The sequence below is a fragment of the Betta splendens genome, chromosome 11 (genome assembly GCF_900634795.4).
Source record: "Betta splendens chromosome 11, fBetSpl5.4, whole genome shotgun sequence".
NCBI classification, from domain to species: domain Eukaryota; kingdom Metazoa; phylum Chordata; class Actinopteri; order Anabantiformes; family Osphronemidae; genus Betta; species Betta splendens.
This window is the reverse complement of record NC_040891.2, coordinates 6,808,347-6,831,012: the sequence shown is the minus strand read 5'-3', so window position 1 is coordinate 6,831,012 and position 22,666 is coordinate 6,808,347. Positions and strand designations below refer to the sequence as shown.

The window sequence follows — 22,666 nt, the reverse complement described above, 5'->3', positions numbered from 1 at the left end:
GCCTTTCTGCTGTGACTTATGGTAATGGTGTTTTACTTCTGTTGGTTGGTGGTCTGAACAGCACAGCAGCGGGAACCATTCCAGATTCAGTCAACCATCAGGCACGTGCTGCTGCGACGGTACTGGACGTATGTGCACACACTCATTGCATTTGCTTTCTTCCTACCCTGCCTCTCTCCCTCAGACGGATTTTGAGAAGGATGTGGATTTGGCGTGTCAAACAGGTGAGCGCCTCCTTCCCTTTATTTCTTTCTTCCTTTCATCTTCCTCTCTCCCTCTTCTTCTTTGCACCTCTCCACTTTGCTGCCGCGCATGTCGTTGAATTGACAGGAAGCTACGAGCTACACCTCCACACAGTGGTGCACAAATTATTACGCCTTATCAATCGCACTGATTCTGCCCAATAAGTCTTAAGTTGAGACTGTGTGTAGTTGTGCATGATGATAACACTCTGCGTTGGGCTCCGTCTCTTCATGTGCCGTGTTGTGCCGTGAAATATTAACACCGTTACTTTCCCCCCCCCTCCTCCACCTTTGCAGAAAGAGGACACCCATGTAAGTTTGCACCCACCCGAGTGACCCCCACCTAACACTGTCTGGTCCCGCCCCATACGCATCAAATGAAAGCCTTCAGATGAATCCAGTCGGTAGTTGCGTCTCCCTAAAACTAAAACAATTTGTGGAGAATTGCTGCTGTTGAGGAGAAACCGCGCGGTAGGGTGGGGAGGCGGCTGAACTCTGGTCTGTCAGGAGGTACAGTCGTTGAGAAGAGCTAAACAACACACGTAAAAGCAGGCCAGGAGCCGTTAGGAATAAAAAAAAGGGCATTGCTGACAGCGACAGCGTCAGCCGCTGTCCTGTGGGTCGCTTCTCAAGGCCACGATAGTGAGGCTAGGTGTGAGGATGAAAGAAGCTGTAATGTTCCCTCCTACTCGTTCCCATAAATGGCTGCTAAGGTCTGTATTTCACACCCTGCTTGGACTCTAAAACAATTAGTTCAGCAGATGGCTAGGTGTCATTTCTCAGCTGCGCCGCTATCAGCAACTGTGAAAACATCTGAATTTAAAATCAATGCTTTGTGTACGGTCAAATTAGCGAGGCTGCAACCGCCAGGGACTCCTGGAGCCCGGCTTGCACAAATTAAGAGATTCTGGCTCAGTTCTTAGAAATTGAAATATAAACTATGATGGTTATTTGATTATGTATCTGAGAGAATCATGTGCTTTAGTTTATATTGAGCAAGCCTACAGTAAAGGGGTCTTCTATCCAGTGCTGTTTATTTGCTGTGTGTCAACTAAATAACAGGCCGCAAGAATCAATCAGAATGCAGAAAGGGCATATTATTTTTTTCAATAATCAGCCGATTAATGAAATGATCAGTGTATGAATGGATAACAAAGAGAGATTTTCAGTTTGTGTTACAGTAAAGTAGCAATTATTCATATTTGCTGACCCCATGGCTCCATGGGAATTTGACTTATATTTCTAAAAATCATTATGTTTGATCTCATGAATTCAATATTATGTTCCAGATTTTTATGAAATTATTTTAATCCAAGAACTTAAGAAATGTTGTGATATCTTAGGGCTAATTAAGTACTTTCTGCTTCGTCTGCATGACCTTACACAGTCGCTAAGGTCAGACAGCTGACTAGTAACATGGGAGCACCCAAATGAAGCCGCCACTGGATTTGTCTTTAGGTCATTGTGAGGGCCTCCGCTGTTGGATGGAGATGTGAAGGGATCAGAACGGTCAAACGTCTCCCAGACTGTCCCATCCTTTCACGTCTCCACCAACGGGAAAGTGAAAAGGGAAAGTGCTTGATTCAATAATCCCAGCATGCTGAGACCAGTCCAGATCCAGCGTCCGACTTTGATCAAATTTGCAGCTCAGCATTCTGTCACATCAGTGCGGGTCATTTGAAAATGATCCGTGCTGCATATTGTACTTTGGTCTATGATTGGATTTCAGGGCCTCTTTTCGTCTGATGGTGACAGAATGAGCATGACGTCCAGCATGAAGTGCCAGATGGTTTGATTTGTGACGATAGACTGATTTTAGTTGTGATTTAACATCGTCTCTCATCAGCATGTCATAATTCATTTTTGGATTAGCTATTGTAGTAATGTTCTGGTTCTTTTCTGAACAATCTGCATGAAAGTTACTGTAGCCTAAATCGCTTGTTGTGCATTTAAAACCTAAAACATTGTGTAGATTGATATTAATGTCTTAAGAATATGTAGAGTCACGCTTAACGTAATAAACTTGTGACTGGACTCGTGGTAGCAGGAAATTTCCCTCCATTTTATTGGAAGCACAAGGCTCATAAAAATCCTGGCTCCCTGGTAAATGCGAAAACATAAACAGAAAACATAAATCCTCCTAGATACTGTAAACTGCGAGTACAAGGGTGAGTACTTTAAGTGAGAAGGGACCTTTTCTTTGCACTTAGTCTCACAGCAACATCAAGTTCCTGATCTATGTCTTTTGTCTCTTTTTTGCACCTCTCATCTGTTTTCTCTTCTATTCCTCTCACCCGTTCTCCGTTCCTGTGCTGAACCGCTTCACTGCCTCTGTTTTCCCCTTTCATCCACTACCCGAACTCCTCATGTCTGTCCCTGACTCTCGCCCTATCCCTGTCTTATTTTGTCTCTTACGCCTCCATCTAGTTATTTTTAAAGAGGTGAACACCTGTAACCCAGCCACCATCACCGGGACGCTTTCACGCATCTCCCTGGATGACGAGGACGATCCCAAGCTGACATCCCATCAGGAGGGAGGAGTCAACTTCAGTTCCCTTCCTGGGAATATCCCCCCTCCAAATCTTATTGTCCAGGTACGCTACTGATAAGCTGGACTGTGTTATGCCTCCTATGCTGAGTTATACACATGACAAAACATCTGATTGCTTCTATATTGTTAAGGTTCCTCCTCTTGGAGGCCTCAATGAACTGAGTGAGACACCCCTGAAGAAGGAGATGAATGTGGATCAGCAGAGACAGCAGGGCCAGCAGCGCAGCGGCGCCCCCATCTACCTGTGCACTGAGAGTGGCCTGGGCTGGGCGCGACCGCCCGCGTCCTCCAACAACTCCCAGGACGGCAGCGCTGGGAGCGGAGGCAGTGGAGGAGGAGGAAGTGGCGGCGGAGGAGAGGGGGATTATATGGTTTTACCTCGCAGGACGGTCAGTCTCAAACCCTCCACTCCCTCCTCTCAAGGAGGGGTCCCGGGGGGCGAGGACAAGCCTCTCAACATCACGGTAGAGGACCCGCCCTTCCCCCCACCCCCCTCTCCCCTGAGCCTCCACCCGGCCGAGAGCGAGGCCTACCCGGCCGACTTCGTGCCGTCCAGCGTGGGCGACATGAACATCGCCATGAACCTCAACCGCTCTTATGGGACCATCAAAACAATACCCCATGTGCACGGCCACATGATCCCTCAGAGCGGTCTTGTACACCCCCACGGAGGACACATGCATCCCCACGGGCATTCGCTCCAGCTCAAGCCGGGCCAGAGGCCGTCCGTCAGACAGATACTCACCGGGGGGACTACCGTGGAGAGAACCAGGACCCTGCCGCGCAACCTGGGCAGCACCAATGCCAACACCAGCATCTCAGCAGGATCCCTGGAGGTGGGTGAGAAGGCCGATGAGTGAGAGGGAGAAGGTTCCCAGTGGAGATGGAGCTGTTTCACTGTGTGCATTGTCTTTCACCTGAGCTTTGAAGGTGCGGATGTGGTGATGGTTGTGTGGGAGAGATTCAGCTATTGAACCTGACAAGTAGAAAATAATTTGCATCAGCGTCACTTAAACGAAGACAGCAGTTACATTCACATATAAATAAGAAATAAGATTGTGTGATTTTCTAGACAAGGTAACTTTTGTGATGCATTTTAACTGCCATGTAGAGCAACAACATGTCCAACACGCTGTGATAATAGCAGCATCGAGGGCTATTATTTACAGCCGAGAGTATTTATTACTGCTGACAGAGATAATGAGTGTGGAAATGACTTATTCCTGTAATGACAGTGTTGGTGTGAGAGGATGCGTTGTGTGACTGAGATGCCCCCCTCGTACCAGTGCAAGGTGGCCGAGCAGATGGACCGATGCAGACAGGATCACAGGAAAGACCCCCGGTGATCGTCTCTCAGGCCGCCTTCGTTACACGCGCTAGCTCAAACGCACACCGACTAAATGCACGACAAACCCACACGCAGACACTTCAGATCTCCCCCCGGCGGCATCTTGCTGACTCACACAAGGTTGATTAAAGACACGGAGACGACGCTTTCACCGAAAAGTGCCGATGCTTAATTTAAGGCTGAAGACGTAAAGAACGAGTCATTAAAACTCATAAGAAGTAAAAAAAAAAAAAAAAAAAGTCGCTGTCGGAGGAAATGCGAGCGTGCTCATGAATAACCCCCAAAACCCTCCAGAGACGTGAGATGCAATTTTCTGGCGCGATATCAGCCTGTTTGAATGTGCTTGATTTGGAGATGGATATCGGAGCGCGCCTCTCCAGATTAAATCACGGTAGCGCGAGGTTCCCCCAGTTTTGACTCGTGGACCCATAATACTGTGATCACGCAAACTCTCATATCACTGTTGATTCTCACTTGTCGCCTCGTGAATTTTACCTATGACTGATCTTATCAAAGCGTGAAAAGGGTTCACAGGGCATATTATCCTATCATCGAACTATAGAAACCAGTGGAGGGAGTATTGAAGTATTAATTAGCATCTCCTTTCAAAAACGTATTGAAGCAAGGTTATCGTCTAATTTATCACTTAGGAACTCTCAAAACAAACAAAAGCGTATTTGCAAATATGCATTTTAAAATTTGTATAAGTCAAGGACTCCTTTCTATGTTTCCCACCAAAACATGCAATATACTACATGTATATTTGCATGCAGCATCTCCACCACATTTAGCACCCAGTCATGGAATTTCTCGGTAAAGGTAAGGATTCCTCATTAGGACGAGAAGGAACGCGACTCTCTAACCTTGGCTGCTGTAGCGTCAGATCAGCAACTGTGCCCCTCCAAAGAGCGAGCGCAGCTTTTAACTAACTGCGGAGAGGCGCCCCTCTCTGCCAAATGCAAATCTGGCAGACGGCGACAGCCAGATAGGGAAGTCAGAGATGGAACGTCAGAGTAATGCAATGCAACGCCGGGGCCAGATGAGTCGGAAACGTCTGCAGCTGTTAAATCGTCGACTCGCGTGCCACTCGCTATAGATGCGGAGGCTCTTATAGACGAGAGCAGTGGGGTCCGAACAAGATTAGGGGATAAGAAACCGCTTCTCGCGTGTTCCACGGTCTGTTTCCAAGAAATGCTTCAAAAATAGGGAAGAGGGTGATTTATGCTGGGGTTGTAACGATTATATTTGAGAGTATGTGAGCCGAGAAATTATTATTTCACTCTAATTCGGGCTTATTTCACTTCACTAAACGCATTCCACTGAAATAGACTTTTCGCTTTGACATTTGTAAGGATATCTGTATTGTGTCGGGCAGCCGCTGCCTGTTAGCCCTGCTCCCGTTACCGAACAACAGCTCTGAGAGATCCACAGGGAGATTGAGCTAGAGAGGCCTAAGGTTCAACGGTGGTGGAGGCCTGGTCATTGATGCTTTCTTCTCTCCCCCTGCCCCTCCCTCCTCTTCCAGAGGAAAAGAGTACGGTACTCTGAGCTGGACTTCGAGGTAAGATCTCAGACCTCCTCCCCTGTCATCAGCCTGTTTCTGCTTCCTTGTGCTTCTGCCAGGATTTGAGTGACGCATAGAGGGTCAGACAGCATTGCTAAACCCCTCCCCTCCGCACCTGTGTCTCCCTTGCATTCAGACTATATGAAGTGTTTCAGACCTAGAGTGTGCTGTTTCTCCAACGATGGCATTAAATCCTGAAGACTTACCTATAATTTGACTTGATTATATAATTAATATTCCAATTAATAACATTGTGCCAACATATATGTCCCACAGTTCAACCAGCTGATGCTGTTGTGTCACTGTGGGAGTCCTGGTTGAAGAAACAGCAGAGTAGACGGCTTTTTGTGTCTGAATGAATACTGGTAATTCAGTGATGGGTTGACACGTTCGTGCCTCGAGTTGATTGGCTGGTTCTACCTGTTGGACATGGGTCGGCAGCGTGTGAGTGTGGCGTGAATCTCCAGTCTCTATGACGCATCCCTTGGCTTTAAAACACAGCGCTGCATTGCTGCTCTTTGTTTAGACAATTCGCTTTTCTTCTAACTGTAAAGACTGGACATTCACCTCGTAGTCCTTTTTTTCTATGGAGCGTGTGTGTGTGTGTTGACTAGCTACTAACAGTCGCTGGTGCTGATGGCGTTACTTAACTGGCAGATTTACGGGACACTCATTAGTGCATGAACGAGGAGACTGACTCCTGGTGATCAACTTGCTCCTCATCGACTGACCTTTGAGACATAGGCGCATCACTAAAGTAGGGAAGTGCAGACGTCCATGTCTTAATGGATGGTGAACTCATTTCAGTTGTTCATTGAGTTTGCCCACACGTCCCGGCACTCAGAAGTTAACTTTAAATTTTATGAGCACTTTTAAAACTAATTGAGAATAAAATCCTTTAGGGGGAATAATATTTTTTTTTCTCTTAGTACATAAAGGGGTACTTCACTGATTTAGTACTGCACTTACTGTAGAATGTGACTTGCAGGAGATGCATTTCAAAAAGAATGACCAAAATCTCGACAGCAGAAGTGAAACATCCTGATGTTTACCTTGTCATAAATCGTGAAATTCTTTTCATACAAGTCAGCAGCATTTTTAGCCTCACATTCCTCTTAAATCCCACATTTCTTTCAAATGCCACACTTGATTAAAACCGGCTTTTTTGTTGCTGTATGTATTTCTCTGTAACCCTGATGAGATCGCCAGTTTGTCTCTTTTGGCTCGATAAACAAACTGAACAGAGACGCAACATTTTCCGGAGGGGCTCGAGAAACATTGCACAAGCTGCTGAAGTGCCCCTTTAATACTTGGAGGCTGTTACACTAACCGAGTGGCGGCCGCGGTTTAGTCAAGGTGAAAACAGATGTTTATGGAAACATAACCGTGTTTGACCCAGGCCAGGATATGTCAAAGATTATACAAAAAGCAGCACCTCTACTGCTGAGCAAGATGTGAGTGGCCACTCTGAAGTAATTGGAGCCAGCGCTGAGCGCGGCCGGTAAGTGTGCGGGTGCGAGTGCTGGCGCCCCGCCCCCCTCCGTGTCACGTTCAACCCCCGCGAGCGGCGCTGACGAATGCAGTTTGCCGTCAGAGAATTAAAGCTGTGGATTCAGCTGCCTCCTGGACTGACGTGCTCGCAGCGCAGAGGAGGCGGCTGGGGTTCGATTCCAGCCCATCTGTTAGACGTTTAGCGAGTTAAGCAAAATCCTGCATTAACGGACCCCCAGCTAGCAGCCCCCGCTTTGTATCAACGGCTTCTCTACAGCAGCCACTCCTGCCAAATTTGTGAAAAACTGAGGGACTTGATGTTGTATGAGCATGAGCCAGCAATCGATCGATCAGTCTTCGCATCTCGAACTCATTCCATGGCTCAGTCTGTTTGTTTTTTTTACCTTTTCCCATTCCCCCGCCTGCTCCTCTTACATTGGCCCCCTTTTTGTTTTGGCTTCCATTTTTATTTCTATTTGGTTTATTTCTGCTGTCCCTTCCTTTCTTCCCTTCCAGAAAGTGATGCACACTCGCAAAAGACATTCTGAGCTGTACCATGAGCTCAACCACTCGTCCAAGTTCCACACCATAGACAGGTATAGCAGGGACCCAGCCATGTCCACATTCAAGGTAAGACCATTGTCCAAAGGTGGGATGGGACCCCACTGTACCCATGCACCTCCATGTCCCCTCACACTTATCTGTCACTATCCTGAAACTTTAACACTGACGACTAGACGCTGTCAGAGCAAACGCTGACGTCCGTGCAGCTCCAAATTGCAGAAGCCCGGCGTCACACAAAGTGCCGCGTGACTGAGCCGTAGAGATATTGCATTGATCTCTAAATGTAGCTTTCAGACTAATAAAGTCATAAAATTCTGAGGGAAGCTACCAGTCGTTTACACGCGAGGCACTTTTGGAGGCATTTCGATTTGTTACAGGGTCTGTTTGGGCCAAATAGCTGCCTCATAAAAGAGAATACTGTTTATCCTAAAACGGGAACTTGAATGTCTCTGTTTTAGTTGCTAATTGATAACTGACTTACATTTATCACATTTGACAAAACCTAGCTCATAAATGTCACTATTAGAGGCACTTCCTGTTTCCTGTGTCTAATTGGTTGTAACTGACACAAATCTAACTCAGAGGTGGCCGCATTATAAATCGCCTTATAACGAGCTGTTGAAGGTTGATCTTCTAAATATTGTTTAAGAAATTCAAATTCTGCAATTTAAGGCCTGTGAAATTTCTTCCTTCTCAACAATGCACTGCAGAAAAAACACCATGCACAAGTGCTCTGTCTTTGGACGTCACACTGGTTGATATGTCTGTTTTTATCTGTGCTGTACATGACTTTCCCCCGTGTGTGTGTGTGTGTGTGTGTGTGTGTGTGTGTGTGTGTGTGTGTGTGTGTGTGTGTGTGTGTGTGTGTGTGTGTGTGTGTGTGTGAGTCACTGGGTAATGTGTGATGAACACCCTGTGTGCACGGGACACAGAAGCATCCTTTGAATCATTAACACACCGTTAGCGGCGGACGAACAGGTCCCCGCTCGCTCCGCACTGACCTTCACTTACATCACACCGGCCTCATCTGGGAGTCGCCGGCGCGTGAAGCCAGGATGAGCTCCGTTCACCTGGCGTCGCTGGCGCTGGCTCACATCTAATTCGCACCGCTAGTAGAGCAGCAGAGGCCGACTTGACATCTTCCGTATTCTCCGTGCCCTGTACTGTGGGCACACACAGCACGCGTGCAGACTCTGGGCCATGTCCTGGTGCCAGGCCCCGCCGCCTCCGCCGTCATCCCCCATTTGCTCCACGTCTTAATCGACATATTCAGATGCGCTGGCCGACTCCCCGTCCATTAATTCCAGGCAAATATTTCATGGAAGAGAGGAGAAAATGGCAGCCTGCTCGCGAAGGCTTTGGCCGTGTGTTAGAAGTCTGTCCTTAACAGCTGTGCTGCAGCGGGCTGACGTGCCTCAGAGGGAGCTCAGGTGCTTTGAGATTATGTGCGAATGTAGAAGAAATGAAAGGCCTGCAACAAACAACGCAGAGACCTGTGTTTCACCTAATTAGATGACTTTTCCAGCTCGACGACGCCGCAGAAGTTCTGGGATGTGAATCCAGCATAGATGCGGCTCACTCGACCACATCCATTATGTTAAAAGGAAGTAGGCAGTTCACTTAACTGTGAATAATTACACAGATAATCAATGTCAGGCCTTTGACAAGACCCAGCTTGAGTTCAGCTTCACTGTTGTCATCATCTCACTTTGAGAGTCACCCCCAGACACAGACATGCTGACTATACAGTAATTATGGAGATGAGAAGGGTGTGTGTGTGTGTGTGTGTGTGTGTGTGTGTGTGTGTGTGTGTGTGTGTGTGTGTGTGTGTGTGTGTGTGACTGTGTGTGTGGACAGTGTCTGTGTAGCGCGTGTGTCCACTCGTTGTGTGTTTGTATCTGTTTCATGTATCAGTGTGTCGCACTTGTGGCGTTTAGGAGACAATTTGCTGCATGGATGACAATATAATCCTTTCATGCTAACTTTAATAACCTCTCTGTGTCATTCACCACACGCGTGTGCATTGATTTAATCTTCTCACAGACGCACACGAGTAGATGCTAACTCCTTCTGTTCATCTTGGTGACTTAAAAACACAAGTGCTGTACTTTGGAGGGTTACAACATTTAATGAGTCCCGTGACAACGCCAGCCTCTGTGGCCCTCTTTCTCCCATGAAGTGCCTCAACAGTATTTCCAGCTAAACACCATGTAACCCCTACTAACAACCGCGGCCGGTGTTCGTCCACAACAGGTCCCCCCTCCCCCACCACCAAGGCACAGCGAGCCGTCACTGGTGCGCAGGGCGTCCCTCGTTTACAAAGAGAGTCAACGTAAGACATGCTAAACCCACATAAACCTTGTGCAGTAGAGCCCCACTAACTCATTCTAAAGTATACCATTAAGTGGATGGACTCCATGTCACCGTACGCTCAGTTTGCCACCGTGCGTCCTGTCTGTGTTTCCATTGACGTGAAAAAGTGACTGAGGCTTGGTTGAACCACTTCCCCCCATCAGTCACTGTCCAAACAGGTCGAGAAGTGTGGGTTCAGAGTATTTCTGTCTCACATTGACTAATGGACTATAGATGTAAGAAAAGTAGCATTTAGGTCATACGTTCATGGTAACACACACAGTGCCAGGCTGTACTCTCATCCAATACACTGCCCCATAGTGGCGTGATGGTGTTTGATGAGTCCTATGATTAGATCCCAGTGTAAAAGTTCAGTGCATCACTGCTTCTACCCCTCGTGCTGTAGCATTCATCTAACGAATGCATCCTCCCCTTCTTTCATCAACTACTATACAAATTCAAAGAGAATGTATGATGTCTGAAAAGGCTTTAATGAGAAAGATGGATTTGTAAGGTGGTCTGATGCAAGACTGGATTTGATTTTCATGATAAAACAAACATTTGATGCTTTCTGTTGTTGTTGTATTTTGCCTGTTTGGCTTGTGCTTCATTACTGTGTTGTGTGGTCCACGCCTTCATCGCGTCTATCCCAATACGCCTCTTAATAGAAATTCTCTAAACAGGTGATAAATCAGTTCATAAAGACAACGATCAACCGAACGATTTATAATCGCCACATAACCATATTCTGCTCATAAACCACCTCAGTGGCACTAAAAAGGGCCAACTGTGATGCGCTTTGTGTGAGTCGATGACTCGACAAAACATCACAAAGGCCAATAGGATCAGAAGAGCCTTGATTCATGTTTACTTCGCCGGAAAGGTAGGATCTTTGTGTCAGCTGTGTGCCGGAGATGAGTGGATATCAGACACAGTCCCCACACACACAAACATGGCCACATTTTCTTTTCTACCTTATCCAATTTTCTGTCTAAGTGCAGTGGGCTTAAAGTGGTCTTTGGCATTGCATGTGCTATCATGGATAACATCCACACACAGTCTCTTGATTTCTAGCTCTTGTAGCTCCTCTTGATCTTCCTCAGGTTCCTGTTAACGCCGCGTTGCCCAGCTAACCTGAAGCGCTAACGTTACAATAAGGTGTTGCTCTTAGAGGATGAAAACGAGGAGAACTTTATCTCAAGCATCACCAACCACCTCACCTGGGCCTAAACGCTCCTGTTGTCCTCTATTGCACATTCCATTTCTATTTTTGATTAACATATACATGACCTTTAAATCCTATTTGATGAAATGGCTAACTGGCGACGGAGGCCGGCAAAGGGCAGCTGCAGGCTGATATTCCCCCCGCTGCTTTCAGACATCTGTGCTCATTTCTATCGCAGGGAGATGCCTAGCGCCTCGTTTGCGTGTCCACGACCGGCCGCAACAGTTTAGAGGTCGCCGCGAGCTAATGCCCACTAGCTAGCTAGCACCGTTTGCATGGTGATGACAATGACCTTAAATCAAGTGCTTTATTACATGTGCGCTGGCAGTCGTCGGCCCCCTTAAGAGAATAATATCAGTTGTGGTGGCACTTGTGGTATACTTCACTGAAGTGGCGAGAAAGTGGGCTTCATGTTCATGTTAATGACAGACCAACATTCAAAATACACCGTGGATGGTCTGGCAGGGGCACGGAGTCCATTTCCATTGTCTTCCGTAATGGAGGCATGATACAAATGGAGTCGGTGGGGTGACGGGCTGGGGGGGGCGGCGTGGATGCGATGCAGTGTGTTTTAGCCTCAGCATCTACTGTATGTTAATGTTTAGATTCCGAGCAGCGCCTCGGCCTCCGTCGCTTTCTATCCTCTCCACAGGGTTCAGAAGGTCATAACACAAATTTGCATGCGGCGCCCAATGATGCAGTGTTGTGACTCTCGACGTGAGCGGGCGAGTGAGAGAGAGGGGGAGAGTTTGCGCTGCATAATGGCCTGGCTGTTACATTTTTTAGCCCTCAAATGGGATATCTTCCCGTCCCGTGGTTCGCTGTGTTCTTGATTAAATGAAGCGTGCCCGGCTCCTCTCTCCAGATAGACGCGAGCGGTGGCGCCGAGCGCAGTGGGATCGCCGGCGAGACAAAGGAAACAAGCATCCTGCTTTGTCGGGATCTCACTCACGCTAGATCAGAACAAGGATGTCAAGCAAATATTCTGTTGTGAAAGCTGTATGTGCAGTTCAGCGTGGAGGCCTGTGTGGGACTATCGCCATGTGCACATGCATTGTGATTTAGTCCACAGAGGTTCGTCCATTGGCCTGGATGAGAAACACAGCAGTGCAACCAGAGGTGGTCTCTTTATGCATATGCACTTCACATTAGTGGCTGTTATTGATATTCGAGCAGTGTTTTCAGTCGGCTGCGGGGACTTCGGGCTAAGGTAATGTGTGTGCTTTGAGCATGTCTCATGTAATATGAAGATGTACTGTATAATTTCAAATGACAAAGACTCAATTTTTGTTGATTCAGTGAGGGCAATTTGCCGGCACTTGCGAACCCTGTAGGTCTCGATAGTCAATTTGCTGGCATTAAGCTGAGGGGCTTCAATTTCACATTCCAGCAATAAAGCAAGTCCTCCCCTCGTCTTCCTCTCCATATCTCACGCTCCCCTCTATTCGTCCTCACGGCTTGACATTTCGCCGTCTCCCTCATTTAGCCATTCCACCCTCTAAACTCAGCCCCCGGTGGCACGTACGAGGCATTAATTGAATAATTAATTTCGCTCATTAGCTTGTTTTTAATTATTTCCTTGCCCCCTTCTCGGTGCCGAGCATAAACTCATCAGCTGTTTTCATCCTTCCACGCAAATTGCCCATGAAAACCGGAGACTGGTGGAGTGTAGCTTGAGCATACTGGCTCTATCAGTGGCTCCTAATGAGGGGACGGTTAGCCCAGCCGGAACAAGCCTAACACTGGCTTCGTGCACCAAGAGGCACAATACTAATATAGCTCATTTAGTGTCCTTGGGCCAATTAAGGCGAGGTGAGAGGGGCCAAACCGTTCGCTGGAACTGCTTTCACTGTAGGAGCCCGGGCTGTGGATTGCATTACATTGCGCTGCTCAAGCCCAGACGGCAGCAAAGCAGGCCGACATGTCTGATTGCTCGTTTGTTTGTAATGTGTTGCACTAATGTCATGTATTTGCCCCGCATTTTGCAGATATGGCCCTTTTGAAGGGGCTTATTACTTGTCACACAGATTCTCTTGCGGGTTAAGAGGTAAATGGTGTCTAAAAAGAACCCGCCGTGGCCAGTCGGTCTGTTTTTGTGAATAAATATGAATAAATGATGCCAGCGCTGAGTTGGTGATTTAGATTCTATCATTGTGTGGGTGACAGAATGAAATAAACACATGGGTCACGCTCTGGTATCCACTCAATCTGCTCCTGCGGTGTGTGACGTCCCTTCCATTTTTCTTTGTGTGTAATTATGTTTTAACTTTGTTCTATGTGAGCCTCACACTCAGCTTATGTCTGTTTTTTGCCTTAAAGCTACATTTTATTGATTTCTGATTTTTTTTTTTTTGTTGTTGTTTGTTTGTTTGTTCTATGTCCTTTGTTGGCTGACTGGGCCTCGTGTTGCATGCTTGTCGTCATGTCCCAGTTTGATTGTAGCCAGACAGTCAGCAGAGCCGGGGGCGCCCGAGTCAACAAAGGTAAAGTTAACCCGCTCACCCGCAACCGCCTGTCCTCCCCCGTCTCCTAACAAAGACTTGCTTACATTGCTCACCCACATCCAGACACGATTTCCATCCCATGGTCCAAATGTGGGGGACACTGAGTGGCAGAGAGTGGGCCAGGTCCACCAACACTGTAGCAGAGGCTTCTGGAGATGACTTTAGATGTTTGTGCATCTTTTTTCCTAGTGTGTAGTTTCCCACTCGAACCCTGCAAACCGGCTTGTAGCGTCATATCTCAGGCTGTAGTGCAGCGTACACGAAAGTGAAAGTGTTGGGGACATTTTGGTCACATCTTTGACCTCTTGTCTATCTGACTTTATATGCGGTAGTAGCTGTTGAGGTCAGAAGGAAGGTGTCTGTGTCTGAAGACAGGCGAGTGATTCCAAAGCTGTTTTCACTCACGTTTTGGTTCATTGCTGGCTTTAACTTGAAAAAAAAAACAGATGACATTAAGACAGTGACATTTCCTCAGAGAACCTCCACAGGAATATTTAGATGATGTCTTTATTCCAGAAAGTCTGTCCCTCTGATAGCAACACAAAAAATATCTGACCCAAGACAAATGTTGCATCCACATGTACAGCACTTTATGTTCTATCCTTCCTCTTTGTGAATGTTGGCCTGTTGCTTGTCTATATCCATACAGTAGTTTGTATCTGTGTGTGTGTATGTGTGTGGGCGAGCGTGTTTTCTTGTCTTATCCCTGTAATTAAACTTCCAGTAGCTCATAATGTCACATTAATGGTAGTTTAGTAGTTAGTAGAAATCTCAGTGACAGCTGATATAGTGCATTGAACAGTTATCTGGACTCTAAGTAAATCACACAAGCTAAGCTGAGGTTTGACAGACGCCCACAGACCGTGAAGACTAGAAATTAGACTTTGTCCTAGTTTTTCTCCAATCACGATTCACTTACACTTCCTACATATAAACAGCTGTCTTTCAAGCAGAAATGTGCAATTTCTGCTATTTTTTAGAAAGAGAAGCTAAAATATTGTCCTGTCGAAACCAGAGAAGAAAAACCCTATCCAAAGAAAGGAGGAGCTACAGTATTATCAGCCAAGTCATTGGAATCACTGTGGGGAATCAGTTTGGGCACAGACGTTAGACCGACTGGGGATTCAGAAAGTAAAAATGAAGAGCCTACACCCCATCACACACCACTGCATTGCACTGCAGGGCCAGTCAGGGGGCTTCAATAACAACCACTAGATGGAAGGTACATGGAATCATCACTAGCTCCCGTTGTATGTCCAGTAGGAGAACACCTGTCGCCTCCTAAACAGACATGTTTCTGTGTTTAACCTCTGGATTACACTGAAGAGCTAAAGCTGAGGGAGCCTGTGCGTCGGAGCCAGGGGCGAAACACAGGGAGTCAGCAACGTCCACTTTATAGCCCGGCGTTGACTATTTTATGTGTTGTGTTAACACATACAGTATAAAATCAATAATGCAGATAGCGCAGATAGCATCGGGATGCAGTAAAAACCAGGGCAGTTATCTCTGCTCAACATTATTTAGACAACGTGAAAGCTGCTAACGCTGCACTGTAGATTCACTGTTATAGCTTCAAGGATCAGATTTCTTCACGCTGCCCGTTCTTTTATCTCCTTTGCAGTAGTTGTAGTTGCTGTTCCTGCTCTAGTCCTCAGTTTCCTGTATGTCCTCAGCTCGGACGGGTCAGGACGTTGCGGTTTTCTTCATTTGCGTAAATCTTGTTGTCCACTCCGACATTTTTAAAACAGTTAACACACTGGATGGAACAAACCCTGCTTTTTTTTTCACATTGTATTCTCATTTTTTTGTGCCCACTGTTGTTCACATACAACAACTACAGTCAGAGGTTTACAAGTTTACACATTTTTTATGGCCCCTTGTTTGTAACTATTGTTTATTCTGCGATAAAGTAACACGTTTCACTCCGGACCAAAGAAGTCAGGAATAAGTATTTGTTTTACTTCATACAGTTGGTCAAGTAGAGTTTGGGATCTTTCACATAACTTGTGTGTTAACTATTTTAAAATATGGTGAGAAAACGCATTAACACATTTGCCGCAGAAGGTTATGATGGAGATCAAGTAGACCCCGCTTTAATTAGGCATCTGAGCATTTGAAGAAAACTGTACAATAGCAGCCTGCTTTGGCACATCCTGATTGTGTGTGTGTGTGTGTGTGTGTGTGTGTGTGTGTGTGTGTGTGTGTGTGTGTGTGTGTGTGTGTGTGTGTGTGTGTTCGGTCGTTGTCTGCGCTGCCCCTCTTTGTGTGTGTGCATGTTATGAGTGTGCACGTGTGCTGTTTTGTCCCGTGGGGAAAGCTGCTGAGGGGAGATTGAGAGATGGGAGCTGAGAGAGAGAGACAGAGAGAGAAAGAGAGAGAGAAGGAGGGGTAAGGTGTCAGCATAAAGCAACAACTGCCTGTTCACCTGCTGAAGGTGTGGGAACAATTTTATTGTTTCAGGGCAGAGTTGTCAGTGACTGTGATTCCTCCTCTTCTTCTTCTCCTTCTCTCTCTCTCTCTCTCTCGTCACCCCCCCCCCCCCCCCCCCCCTGTCTCTTCTCCCTCCCATTTCATCGCCACAGAGGGAAAAGCGATGGAGCATTTCGTCTGCCGGAGGTGAAAGGAACTCTTCGAGTGTAAGTAGAGGGGGGGTTTTTAGCAGAGGGAGAGAGAGAGTGAGGGATGAGATGGCGCTTTGGGGCGAGCAGGGGAGCGGATGCAGTGGGAAATGGCAGGAGGGGATGGGAACTCTGGGGGAAGCAGCACAATCGCTTTGGCCTCCTCTTCCAGGGATAAAGTTGGGCTTAACTGCAGCATTACCCACACTCCTGCATTACAAAATGTCCCTTCGCCAGCGTTTAGCATGCAAATTGGCTCCCAGATTATGCCTTTTGTATTCATTCTACCAACTGTCAGGCTGTGACGCAGGGAGAATGATAATCAGGCAGATATTGCCCCCTAGCGCTCCGGCGACAACGGGAGCGGGAGCGGCGTGCTGCTGGAGATCCGCTAGACGCGACATGTCTGATAAAGACACAGACGGGGATTGAGGGTGTGAACAGCTCACAGTGATTTACGTATGACTGCTTCGGAGGAGCTGCAGCATTGAAGCGGAGGTGAGATCGCGGAGAAGAAAGGAGGCGAAAACAAAAATGAAAAGAAGCTGTGAGGGGAAAGTTGGCGCGCGGTGATGAGTTCGAGGAAGCGCGCTCCAATACGGGCCCAGATGTTGAGGTGAGCACATCTGCTCCGCTCCCGCCCCTCCAAGAGCCCGTTCTCCGGAAAACGTGCCGGAGACGGCGATGAATATTCAGCGCTCGCCCCCCTGAATGTTTATTTCCAGCGCGATTATTCAGCTCCATGAAGTCCAGAGAGCTCCGCTCCGCCCGGGACCCCCGACCAGGCTGTCTGGCTTTTATTGTCTACGCGTGTTTCGCTCCACCAGGACTCACCGGGCCCAGCGATCCCTCATGCCTTTTCCCAGCTCCTATCAGTGCAATCATTATCTCCACCGGATAACGAGTTTGATTTGAATAATAGCCCTTATCTGACGCATAATAGCCACCTCTAATCCCACTTTTAGCGAACCCCTCCATTTATTTTACATGCGTGGCGGGCTCATCGGCGGAGCACAGGCAGCCGCGTAGTTTGTGCTTTTCATGATTTAATTTAGAAGTTAAAGGGGGGGGAACGAATAGGACAGAGACAGGTGAAATATATACACATGTAATGTATGTACAGTATGTATGTGTGGTGCTGCTTTGTAGTTTTTTTAAATGGTAAAGTATGTGTAAGGATGACAGGGCTAGGCTCATATTCAGTCTCTCTGTTCTTATGTTTCTATCTGCAAATGTTTATTCAAGCTAAAACTACAACTACAACGTTTTCAAGCTCTACCTTTACCCTTGTTTCTCTCTGTTCTGATAACATTTCGCTAATCAGAAGTAATTGGCAGATATTTGGGCACATGGTGAGAAACATAGGCCTTAACGTGATGAGATAATTTGGACACAAGCGAGAGTTTAATGAAGTGGTTCAATCCACTAATTCTGGTAATGATGAGAGCAGAGCTGGTCACCAAGCTGTGACTGTGCAGGTAAACCTTGTTAAGCCACGCGAAGTGCCCTGGGGTCAAAATGGAAGCAGCTGCACGTCACACACATGACGTTCCGCAGTGGAGATTTCATGCAACGTCTCGGTTTCTCATGTCTTTAGGTTGTTGTGCAGTTAATACAAATAATGTGCTATAAAAGTTGAATGCAAGTAAATAAGCGAATAGTCAAACTAAACCAAAGACCTACTGTAGCTCTAATGTCTGGTTCATAACCTGGAAGTGACTGGGTATAAATGCTGAGGTTATATTAATGCTTTTTTTCTATTAAATACATTATTTCATGTGTTTTATTTTGTCCGCGTTGTGAGAGTCCAAATCCACACTCCGTCCTCTGCTTTCCCTTCACACAACTCCTTCCCTCTCTCTCTCCCTCCACCAGGACAAGTCAACCCCAGAGGACCAAACCTCCTGGGACAGCTTCAAAACCATGACCCCCGAGCTGTCCATCGTGCCTGGGGAGCAGAAGGACCGAATGGAGCTGCACAATAAGAACTGGGACTCCTCGTCTGCTAACACGCCCGACTCCTCGGAGGGAGACTTCCAGACTGAAGTGTGAAGACACCCTCCCTCCGAAACACATGCCTGTGCCCAGATCCAGACGCACACAGCCGTACTGAACCTCTGAAAGTCTATACATACAATTACTACATGATTTTTTTTTCTCACACACTCCTCCCAGTGTCCTGCAACGTGCTCTGTCGGATCCCATACTGTATTTGTTTACAGCTACAGAGGACACACGTGGAAAGAAGACTCTTCTACTCTATATTTTCGCAGAGACTATTGAAAAGGAAGAACAGGGAATCGACACGTCCGTGACTGAGGAACGTTTTTAAAAGAACTTGGAGAAAAAAAAAAACTATCAAAAACTTATTTCTGAGAAAAATGTCTTGATTTTATTCTGGAGAAAAAAAGTCTTTTGTTTGTTTGATGATTTGCGGGGGGTTAAAAAAACGAAGAAGAAGAAGAAGAATATTTCTGCACCACTGAGATCTTTTTATAGCAAGGAGAAAATAATCTCACTCTTGTACCCCCCCCCCCCCCCCCCCCCCCCCCCCACCCCCAGCATCCTGCTTTCATTTATTTCCTCTTCCCTTTTAATGGATGACGAAAGCATCCAGTCTCTTACTCTCTCTTTCTTTTCATCATTTGGATGGATAGGTGAAGGGGGAGGGGGGGGTGCAGCTCATTGATACGTGCCATCTTTGCTTTTTCAGGTTCCAGTCCAGCAGTCCCATCCATCCCAAACCTTCCTCTCACTTCCTCCGTGTCAACATTATCAATATTCCCCCTTTTTGTGATATTTCCTATTATTTACTCGAAAATAAACAGTTCTCCGCTGTGGCTTGAAATTTTTAATGAAAAAACATGACTAATACAAATCGCTTTCGACTGAGTCGTGTTCTCTGGCCATAAAGAATTCATCGCTTGGTTTGTGCATGTTTCTGTTTTTGTTTTTTGTTTTTTTATTATTCTGTGTTGTTCCTTTTGAAAATTAACCCATGTGCAACTTTGGACAAATGACTGAGGACACGCTCGGCACGCAGCTCTGCTCGCCGACGTAACGCGTGCTGCGTGTTTTCCACCTATGAGGGAAAAGAAGGATAGTGATCATCATGCAGAGATTGCACCCACTGCTCTGAGATAAAAGCCTTCAAAAATTGGAGCGTCTGAGTCCGTTCTCGGCATTGCCAGAAAGCAAGGGAAATATCAGTCATTGCATTGCTAGTCGCTGCTCTGAGCATCTCTCATTCCACATAAATGCAAACCTTTGGATTGATTGGGTTAGTTTATGCACATACATTATCAGCGTCAAGTTATAGGAGGATTTTTAGTCCAATATCACGTACAACTTGACACCACAACCCTGTTTTTCTTCCTCCTTTTCTATGAGGCTCTTTTTCAGCCCGAGCGATGTCATGCCACCGGGAGGCATGAAATCCCACATTAGCGCTGAGGCCAGATGTATAATTCCTCATCCACGTAGATCCCTCTCCGTGTGATTGTGAGCACAGCAGCTGCGGAAAGTGGGAGCGAAATAGAAAAACAGGGAGAGTCACAGAGGTTATAAGACGACAAGGTGACAGACCGGAGAGAGGAAATAGCAAAGAATAAAAAAAAAGGAAAAACGCCAGTGGCGATGGCGGCTGCTTGATATTCTACATCCGTACTTCAGTCGCTACAAGAGGATGACCAGCTTCCTGCTGTTGCTACATTAGCGCGTCAGTTCCACACGGCGACAGTGAGAGAGTGTCAGAGTGCAGGATGAATTCAATAGATGGCTCGATAACGTTTCTGTCTATGTTCGGAGCTGCTTCCATTAATCTAACAGTCTGGAGAAAGAGATGCGAGACAATTTAGGGGAGAGGGGAGAAAATGGCAGCCCGGGAAGAAGAAAAAGAGAGATCCAAAAATATATACAGCGATGGAGCTAGAGGCAGGCAGAGATGCAGATTAAGAATGGTGAGTGGTCAAAACAGTAATTATCCAGGGATGGTGATTTGTCCTGACATTTTCGAATGCAGCCCTCGAACCATCTGTTTAAAGATCCCTAATGTGGTAGTAGAGCAGCACAGCGCAGATGGTGAGACAAGAGTGCGGCCCTGCTAACCTTTCAAGCTAATCAGCTGATAGGCGAACCCACGTCCCTCCGTGGTGGGAGATGAGTCCGACCTCCGGTTGCCAGGCCGGGGTCACATCCGCCTGACCTTCGGCGCCCAGACCGCCGGCGCGGAGCGAAGCCGGGGCCGCGCAGCCAGTGGGCGTCGTCCCGCCGCCGCCGAAACATCAGTCTCAGGTGGAACAGACTCGACCTTTACGCAGACAAATTAGTTTATCCTAATTTATAAAACTGAGCATTTTTCAGGGAACGAATTCTCCGCCAAGACACGTTCCCATGGTAACTGCAAATGGGACTTGAAAGAACGAAAAGAAGCGTGAGTTGTTTTTTTTTTTATTCTTTTCCTTTTATTTTTTTGTGAGAGTTTCTGGCTCTGTGAGGCCTGTATGTTTAAACCCATGAACACGCGAGGCTGATTATATGAATGTGCCACCGCGCCCTCGGATCATTCCCCAGCTATTCCTTTAGGACCCAGAAGAAAACCATGTTGCTATGACAGTATGTCATTTAGTTTTCCTTTTTATTAAACAAAGTAAACAAAGACAGACTAAGAACAGCTCAGAAATATTCTCCACTCACCTTCACCTCCTCCCTTCAACTTTTGACTGCTACAACCATCCGACATTCTAGTTGATTTAATAAAGAAGACCCCTCCGGTTCCTTTTCTCCCTCAGTTGTGTTCTTTTTATACATAGGATTGTACAAAGTAGCCCTCTAATGTTTTCATAGTGTGTTTTTATATGAAAATAAATTTTCAAATTGATCCGAGCGTTTCGTGCGTGTGCTGCTTCGAGGCCGTCTGTGGACGAGGACGACTTTGATTTGCAGTATAGTGTTTTCCTAATATCACTCTGGGTGCTGGGCATGACGAACTCTTTTACCCAGAAGCAGCCGAGCTTAACTGTGACCAATCAGACGCCCGCTTGTCTGTCTGAGAGTATAAGAGGAACATTTTTTTTGGGTTTGAAGTTGTGTTGCATTGGAATAACCATAGGGGGAATGTCAACTCAAAGTGATTATTTCTTCGAGCAATATTTATGCTAATGTCAATCCTCTTCCCGAGTGGATATTCCAAAAATGGGTTTTGTTATGTAACCGGATGAAGATGGGTGTGTTTTAATGGTCCAGCCTGTGACTCCGGAGCCGAGCGACAAAAAAAGGGGACGATGCGAGTCCTCCGAGGGGGTTTGTGGGTAATTAAGTGTGGATGAGTCTGCCCATCAGTCACCCTGGAGAGAGGCCACCAACTGGAACTTTCTCCGAAGCGTGAGAGGTCAGACGGGAGCAAACAAGAGGAGCTCATCCCGAGGACAAGAGGCTTGGCGACAGAGTAAAAGCGAGGAAGGGGCTTTCACATTACCCACGGCAGGAGAGTCAGCGTGATTACACTGCCTCCTGGTTATTTTTCCCAGAGGTTTGTGGGTAATTAAATTGCGGTACTGGTGTGTCACTACTGGCCGGAGGAGAAACCCCGCTGACAAATAACTGGGCGACACGAAGAGGAGTGGACAGATATGAGTTGGAGGAAGATTTCAAGTTGACTGAGAACGCGTCCACCAGGAGCCTCCCTGTCAGTGGCGCCCTTCGCTTGACGTTCACGGCCGAGACAGGACACGCCATCGCGTGTTCCTGACAGCGCCGGGAGATTAGCGCGTTTCACATGCTCAGAGCGGCGAGCCCGCCAAAGTTTGATACGGCCGAGTCGCACAAAAGAGCAGCGCCGAGAGCTCCGCTGCGAGTTTTTGACTGGAGACGCATGAGTAACGAGGAGCGCTCCACACTTCCCTTTCACGTTCACACTGATGATTCACTATGCTATTCTTTAGTTCTCCGGGAGAAGCTGCTTCAAAGGATCTCCTTTCTTAATAATACCTGTAGGATGATGACGGCGATTAGAGATGAAGGTGTCCAATCACTTGCTTTTGCAACCACGTTTGCAAACTCCTGGCAAAGAAACAACGTTTTGAGTGTGTTGAGCAATGTTTTGTTTTTAATACTGTGCCTACATATGCCACAAGATGATAAGGGGACCTGGTTGCAGATAAGAATGGCCGACCACAGGAATGACTTGATGCTATCTGGACTAGATGG

General features: G+C 46.8%; 1 protein-coding gene across 2 annotated transcripts in view; it reads left to right on the top strand.

Annotated features, from left to right (window-relative positions):
• The window catches only part of adgrb2 (adhesion G protein-coupled receptor B2), a 229,312-nt gene extending 207,974 nt beyond the window's left edge, over positions 1-21,338 (top strand). Inside the window, exons 30-37 of one of the 2 annotated variants that reach the window (XM_055513035.1) lie at positions 185-224; positions 540-554; positions 2,670-2,836; positions 2,925-3,629; positions 5,667-5,702; positions 7,713-7,826; positions 16,424-16,477; positions 18,335-21,338. In XM_055513035.1, the coding sequence (XP_055369010.1) occupies positions 185-224; positions 540-554; positions 2,670-2,836; positions 2,925-3,629; positions 5,667-5,702; positions 7,713-7,826; positions 16,424-16,477; positions 18,335-18,511 (1,308 nt within the window). In that variant the 3' untranslated portion in view covers positions 18,512-21,338. Of the gene's footprint in view, positions 1-61; positions 225-539; positions 555-2,669; positions 2,837-2,924; positions 3,630-5,666; positions 5,703-7,712; positions 7,827-16,423; positions 16,478-18,334 lie in introns of both variants that reach the window. The other variant, XM_055513036.1, reaches the window with a different exon arrangement.
• Positions 21,339-22,666: the final 1,328 nt, after the last annotated feature.